Below are 8,153 nucleotides of genomic sequence, written 5' to 3' on the forward strand. Positions count from 1 at the left end.
GATTCTCAATATTTGCAAAGAAGATATAACTAAACTAAGCTATATATATGTTGCACAGAAGTCTTTGCAAATGATTATTATGCATGATAGTTCTCCTTCTAACCATTTTCCGAATGCCATTTCACCTTTCTTTTCCCGGTTTCCCTATTAAAGATCTCTCCTTCCACCTTCCCTCCCCGGCTTACCTCCCCTCAAACAAAAAAAATGCAAATGTTTGAACTGTTTACAAAGAAATTGTCTAATGTTTCTACTTTGTTCCACTAAACTAATGTAATATATAAATGTTCTAATATGTAATAATAAAAATATTGTAACCTGAAGAAGGGTCGCAAACTGGTTTGCATCATTGTCGCACCCGACCTTCCCTGGCTGCTGGTTGAGTGGAGACAACCATTGATGAAACTCGGTCTCACTCTCCAGAGCTAACCGTTCACAATTCCTCAGCGGTGTCTCACATTTCCCCTACATTTCAAAGTAAACATTTGACCGCCTGATGGCCTTGAGCTCTGCTGCCAGCATAGTAAGGAGGTGTGTGGGATTCCTTGGGCGCAGTTACAACGCGGGTGGCCTGACCACACAGGGTTTGGGCCGAGGTGGAGGATCCACACGAGGTTGAGGAGGCAGAAGCAGTGGAGGAACTTGTACATACAGATGAAGGATTGACACACAAGTCGTGTGGACGGCAAGACTTGTACAGCAAACCCTTCTCCATCTCTCACCATAGTTACCCAGTGCCCAGTCAGCAACATGTAACTCCCCTGTCCATGCTTACTGGTCCAAGTATCTGTGTTGAAATGCACCCTGTCACACACAGAGTTTCTCAAGGAAGCGGTGAGGTTGTGTGCGACCTGCTATGGTAGCGCGGGCACGCCTTTCTTGGAGAAGGAGTGACGACTGGCCATCGGCTCTTGGGGCACTGCAATGGGCATAAGGTCTCGAAAATCCTCGGTCTCAAAAGGGTGTAAAGGCAGCCTTTCTGTTGCCAACAAGTTGCAGATGATGTCTCCCTCGTTTACACTAATTGGGCCACACACACCCCACTTGACTGGCATCACTTGACCCCCCCTTTTGAAAAAGAAAAAGATGCTTTGCATGAAGCACTCTCAAAAATACGCGTGCCTTTCGCCTCCCCTGGCTGACCCAGGGGAAGAAAAGTCCTCTGAGAGCCATGTCCACATTGTCAGTGGACAGACACGTGTGCTTATCTGCCAGCAGACCCCCAGCAGCACTGAAGACAGGTTCCGAGAGAACGCTGGCTGCAGGACACGACAAGATCCCCAAGGCGTACGTGGCAAGCTCAGGCAATTTATCCAGATTGGAAGCCTAAAATGAGCAGGGCTCAAGCTGCACAGTAATGGCATCGATGTTTCCTTGCATATACTCATATCTGTGTCTCCTCCTCTTTTTCCTTGTCCAGCTCTTTTGTTTCGCATGAGTATATGTCCTTGTCACTTTCCCATGTGTTTGTGTTGTGTTGTTTGTCACCTTTTGGACACCTTTGAGGGTGTTTTCTAGGTGTTTTTATGTGTTTGTGATTGCCTGCCATTGTTTCCTATACAGTTCGAGTTCAGTTCGTCTAACGTTCGACGAACCGAACTCGAACGGGACCTCCGTTCGGCGAACCGACCTCGAGCCGAACCGCGACCGGTTTGCTCATCTCTAGTAACGAGTTGGCTGGCAGAAAATGCCTCCAGTTACTTGTCAAGTAGCAAATCCCAAGGGTCCACACAGACAGACTTGAGTAGCCCAGAGGCTGGCCCATCGAATCCTCAGCCTGGTCCTCCTTCCTCACATCATCAGTATTCTAAGGAAACATATGACCCCAAAGCAGATTACTCTGAGGAACTGTTTAAGGGACCCTTTGACCTTTCTTGCTCTCACCTCGCAACACCACCAACGCAGGTGAGGTCGTGGTGTGCAGTGATGCACAGATCTTTGAGCACCCAAGGCCAGAAGAAAGCCATGTTATTGCCCGTGACATGCTGGGCAATTAGGTGGAAGTGTTGTAGGATGATGAGATACAGTTACCCTCAGGTTAGCCTCAAACCTCCAAACTGCATGGATTGCGAGAGCAGCAGTGCAGAGGAGAATGTGCCCATAGTCCACTAAAAGGCTGTAAGAGATAGGGATTCGACCACTGCCAGAGGTCAATCAACTGTGCACATGGCACCACCACCTGTGGCATCTCAGAGTCCAAGGGTCCGTGCTGCGATTGTGTGGGAGTTTTTTTTTCCAAGAGTCCTTTGTACCAAACGGTTGCCATTTGTCAAATGTGTCAAACCAAGCTTAGCAGAGGCAGAAATACTTCCAGCTTGGGCACCTTCAGCATGAGAAACCATATGTTAGCCAAGCACACCACTAGGTGTTTGAAAGCTCTAGGAAAAAAAAAAAAAAAAAATAAACAAAAAAACACCACACGATTTTCAGACTCAAAACTCTGCCACTTTCCCTGGGCTGCCTGCTTCCCAAACTGGTGTGCAGGAAGGTGGCGCTGATTCTTCCTTCTCCGAACCTGATGTTGCCCAAACTCAATCATCAACAACCACATCTGCTTCGGTGTACCAGCGTTCCGTTCAGCTGTCCATACCACAGACCTTCGAAAAGAAGCGAAAATACCCTGTTACGCACCCAAGGGCAGAAACTATAACTGCACACATTGCACGATTGATATCATGCACACATTATAACTGCACACATTGCCCTTGAGATGTTGCCGTATTGGCTTGTGGGAGCAGAGGCTTTCCGCGACCTTTTGGCGGTGGCAGAACATCGGTACTCTGTGCTCAGCCGCCACTTTTTCTCGCTGTGCCGTCCCCGCGCTCCACAATCACATGTCGGTAAACATCAAACAGGCTCTCACCAACGTCATAACAGGGAAGGTCCACTTAACCACAGACACGTGGACAAGCGAGAGTGGACAATGATGCTAAATCTCACTGACGGCACACTGGGTGAACCTGGTACAGAGTCTGAGCCGGCAACATCCCATATAGTTCCCACACCCAGAATAGCAGACCTCACTTCAATCAGAGTTTCAGTAGGCTCCTACACAAACAACTCCCTCCTCCTCCTACTCTTCTTCATCTGGCTCGTGTGCATCCTTCTCTACATCCGCCGGTGTCCAACCGTCGACATCATTCCCCAGCTGGGATCTCTGCAGCACGTCCTCGGCTAAGCGGCAACACGCTCTACTGAAGCTCATCTGTATCGGGGACAAATCGCACATGGCACCTAAGCTTTTGAAAGCACTAACTGAGAAGACATGAGTGGCTTGCACCGTTGGGCCTCCGTCCACGGATGGTAGTGTGCAATAATAGTCATAATCTGGTGGTGGCTTTAAAGCTTGTACATGTTCGTTGTATGACCCACGTTGTAAATTTAGTAGTTCAGCACTTTCTCAAAAAAATACCCTGACATACCAGACCTACTTACCAATGTACAACATGTTAGCGCCCATTTCCACAAGTCATCTCCCTCTTTTGCTGGCCTGGCAGTGCTGCAGCAGCGCTTACACTTGCCTCGTCTCAGACTAATATGTGACCTCCCTACGAGATGGAATTCAACCTATCATATGTTGGCCAGGATCGATGAGCAGCATAGGGCAGTATCCCAATTCCAGCTGAAACATGTCCGTCAGATGCAGCTGCCAGACATAAGTACTGCAGAGTGGATTGCAGACATTTGTCAGGTCCTAGAGAATTTTGATTACTGTACCAACATGGTGAGCACTGAGGATGCTCTTATCAGCATTACCATTCCACTGATTTGTTTATTGAAACACTCTCTGGATGGTCTGACTGACCCAAGTGTTAATGCACCCAAGGTGTCAGTGGATGCAGACTTCACAATGGTTGCTAGTAATCCATACAATCTCGGCCAACAGGCTCAGGCCACCTTTGGTCAGCATCATGAGGATGAGGAGGATGATGAAGAATAGGAATGCTTTGAAGTTGGTAACCAAGGGATTGACAACCCAAGCTTCAGGGCTGTCCAGCATGGATGACCTGTGGAGGAGGAGGAGGAGGAGAGAGACTGAGGAGGAGAGGAGGTTTAGGGAGACAGAATGTATTATTAGCAGTGACACACAAAAAGGTTTCCAGTACAGAGTCTGGGATACATGGGACAGTTCATGTCACACTGCCTTTCTCATGACTGTCGGCTAGTTCACATTTTGGCAGACAACAAATACTGGTTATGTACCTTCCTTCACCCACGCTACAAAGACAAATTCGCTTCAGTACTTGTTGAAACAAATAAGGATTGTACTATGGAAACATTCAAGAGGGCTGCAGTGGAGCAGTTGATGAAACAATTACCCTCAGATCATACTGGCATCAGAGGTAGCGTGTCATCTCACACAACAGGATTACAAGAGAGGGCTACACATAGTAGAAGCAACACAGGCGGGGGACTAATGTGCCAAAACTGGTCCATTTTCCACAAACCGTCAACTTCCAATCATATACCGGTTGGGGTAACTATGACAAGGATGGAACACTTGGTGAGGGACTATGTAGGTGACCATATCTGCGTGCTTTCAGAGTCTACAGTTCCCCTTAACTCTTTGGTGTCCAAGCTCAACACTTGGCCAGACATCGCCTTATGCGCTTTGGAAGAGCTAGCTTGCCCTGCTGCGAGTGTGTTGTCTGAGCATGTTTTCAGCTCAGCGGGGTAAATAATAACAGATAGTCGTGCACGGCTATACACGGAAAGTGCAGACAGTTTGGGGAAATCCATCTATGGTTCATTTTGATCATTGTCAGAGTATCTCAGGCCACCTGTTAACAAGACCCAATAAGAAGTGTAGCCCCAAAATTTGGATTTCTTAAGTTCAAATAAGTTTGATGGTTTCTCATTCAAGACTATTTTGTCTTCTATTATCTAATGAGAACGCATGACTAATCTAACTTGTTATGCTGCTGCGATTTAATTGTTCGGCTCAATCACCCAGGGCAATATTTTTCATGCCTTTGTACATTATGCACTGGCACAACCACTGTTGAGGCTACACGGTCTATAACAATTGGTCAGGCAGTCACTATTTGTGTTCTTTATTGATGCTGTGCTCCACGGTGTGTTACACATGGCCCCCTGCGGAATCAGAATTTTTTTAGCTCCTTGGCATGTTATGCCCTGTTGCTTATCCTACCAATTTTTTTAAAAAAAAGCTGTTGGTAGTATCTTCAGATGCTGTGCTACATGGTGTTTGAACCATTCTCCCCTGGGGAAACTGATTTTTGTTTCCTCGGTGTTCGCAAGTGGAATAAAGCCTGAGTTCCAGAGTGAAACAAGTGCCACTTCCACGATGCTGTATGCTTCACAAACTGCGGTCTAGGAAGCAGGTGATTATGCCTCCTGCTCCCAACCTGCTTTTGGTCAGATGCAATCATCATCAATGCCATCAGCTTCGATGTCCTAGCGTGGCGTTCATTTCTCCATAAAACATACATTACTGAATAATTTGAATAGAATTTCAATAGAGGGCCATTGAAGCCGGTGGAGGAGGAGGAGGGCAAAGCCAACACCCAAATGGCCACATTGGCAATAGCACTATAAAGTGTTATGGAGTACGTATTCCAACTTGCACACTAATGATATAGGGGACGCAGACGACGACAAATGACTGCCATCCCTCCCCAATGTATGTTACAGGGCCCACCTGAGGGCCTTAAGAAGTCTGAGATTTGAGGACAGCTAGTGGCCCTTTCTACATTTGAATTGAGAGGCGGTGGTGTTCGCGGAGGAGGAGGGGGGCAAGGCCAACATCCCAACGGCACATTGTACCTGACCTTTTAAAGTGCTGTCAAAATATGTCCCAAAAAAGGCCCAATAAACAAAATTCATTAACTCCTTGCCAATATCAACATACATGTAGAGGGTGTAGCTCAGGGTAAGCCCCATACATGACTGTTAAGGCCAAGTTCACACTTCCGTTGTTTTGCATCAGTCACAATCCGTCACCTTGATGAATTACGGTATCCTGCAAAATGTTTTGCAGGAATCAGGTTTTTCCCCATAGGCTTCTATTAGCGACGGATTGTGACTGATGGTCTTACATTACATCCACTGCGTGACGGATCAGTCATTTACTGACTGACAGTCAGGAGCAACGCTGAGTGTAACTTTTTTTTGTGTGTGGCGGATCTTTTTTTACTGTGAGCATGCGCACAATAAAAAACCATGATGATTGTAAATTCAGTTCCAGCTGCCGGAACGATCAGCTGATCGCCCGGCGGCCGCCTTTTCTGAACGATCAGCTGATTGCTCAGAAAAGCCGGCCGCTGATAAAACAGTAAAAAAACAGATTGTTGTTTTGCAGTATCAGTCACATTAGTTGTGCCACTATCTGCAACGCATCCGTTGCATCAGTCACACAACTGATTGTGACTGATGCAAAAAAACGGAAGTGTGAACTTAGCCTAATGGCTATGGGTTACTACAGCCAGGACCTTCCTCTAAAACTCATGGGTGGCAAAGAGTGCTGCCCACTATTGATAGCCTGTTCAAAAAAATATATGTCATCAGCATTTAGCATTTTGTAACTGTTTTTTGTTCCTTTCCCCAGAAAAAAGTGGGAAATGGCCATAAACGAGTTACGATTACTGAAGTGTCTGCCACTTGAAAATCAGCCATTTTTGACTAATTGAAAAATGTAGTGTAAGGTAATACCCTGAGGATCAGCCTCTGGCAAACTCACAATTTTTTTTTCTGCACAATCTATGGTCTCATTCAGACAACAGTGATTTTTCACACATACAAAAAAAAAAAAAAATAAATAAAAAAAAAATCAAATAAGCGTCAGCAGCGTGTCACTTTAACGATTAGTGATTTCCAAGTATTCAAAAAGCATTTAAAAAGTATACTATTAAAACCTTCTATTGAAGACTATGTTAATTACAGGCAACATAATAATGGCATTTGTCTGATGTCTGTGATTTTCACGGTTTTGTTTTTTTTTTTTTAAATTGATGACTTTCTTCCATAACACAAATTATATGTATTTTATGATCACCAAACCATGAATAGAACACGCACATGAAAAATGGGCATCTGACTGAGGAGTAAATGTGCACTTAGCGTTGATAAAACCTGTTTACAGTCTAAAAGAGGGTTTTTTTTTTTGTTGTTTTTTTTTTTTTACAATGAGTACTGAAGTGTAAAACTATGTAATGCAATATTAAGGATTTTGCCTCTGTCTTGCAATGTTACTCAGTCTACCGAATGGGCTTTATGTGTAAGATGATCGCAGTCCCAGCTAGAAGCAGTTCTGCTCTTCCCCAAACACCTGTTCCAATGCAGAACGCAGACCAGAATAGACTCCCAGTATAAACAAGGCCTCCGAAAACTTCCTGAACCCTCACAGATTATATGAGGAGCTTATGTCCAGTGGCAGCTGAACAGAGCAAGTAAAACATTTTCTCCTGGCTCTATATTCCAGTATTTCATGGGTCCAGAGGGAAGAAAAAAAAAAAAACATACACAAAAAAAATAAACAAATAAATGTAAAATGCGACAACCCATATTACCCATATTCATATTACTGTTAAAATATATTTGGCACCCCAGTGCTATGTTAACATGCTGCAGTAATTTCAAATGCATTAAATAGCTAAATACCTATATATTTTTTAAATAATGTTATGAAAGTATTGCGTTTATCAGTTTGCTAACAAAGCAATATCCAAAATATCCTTCACCTTATGCAAAGAGCACTTATCTTACTACCCAGTATGTGAAATTTCTTAAGAAGCTAAAAACTTTACAAAAAGGAAGAGTTTCTTTTTCTTCTACATGATATGAGAATGTGATTTGTTACAACTGATACCTTTTTTGGGTCCTGTGTGTGCCCAAGTCGATCTTGTAGTTGCTGGACTCTTTGCACAATGCTATGGGGGTCCATAGTGGAAGCTCTTTGCAGAGTAGCTGCTTCCAATGTCTTTGTTACTCATTAGAATCTGGTGTCACAAATTACATCCCCTTCCCATGTGATTGCCTAAATCACATACTTTGGGCAATCATGTGACTTCCTAAATCTCATGGTTTGATGCTGCTTGAAACCAAGAACAAAAAAAAGGCATTTGGAATTATTTAAAGGGAAATAACATCCTTAGGCCCCTTTCACACGTCAGTGATTCTGGTACGTTTGTGCTTTT

At 44.4% G+C, this 8,153-nt stretch overlaps 1 protein-coding gene across 1 annotated transcript in view; it reads right to left on the reverse strand.

The window, feature by feature from the left end:
- LOC142295351 (elongin-A-like) overlaps positions 1-7,900 on the reverse strand; it is a 143,888-nt gene extending 135,988 nt beyond the window's left edge. Inside the window, exon 1 of the mRNA XM_075338456.1 lies at positions 7,826-7,900. Within this exon, the coding sequence (XP_075194571.1) occupies positions 7,826-7,900 (75 nt within the window). The remainder of the gene's footprint in view (positions 1-7,825) is intronic.
- Between the last annotated feature and the right edge of the window lie 253 nt (positions 7,901-8,153).

Source organism: Anomaloglossus baeobatrachus, chromosome 3 (genome assembly GCF_048569485.1).
Source record: "Anomaloglossus baeobatrachus isolate aAnoBae1 chromosome 3, aAnoBae1.hap1, whole genome shotgun sequence".
In the NCBI taxonomy this organism is placed as follows: Eukaryota; Metazoa; Chordata; class Amphibia; order Anura; family Aromobatidae; genus Anomaloglossus; species Anomaloglossus baeobatrachus.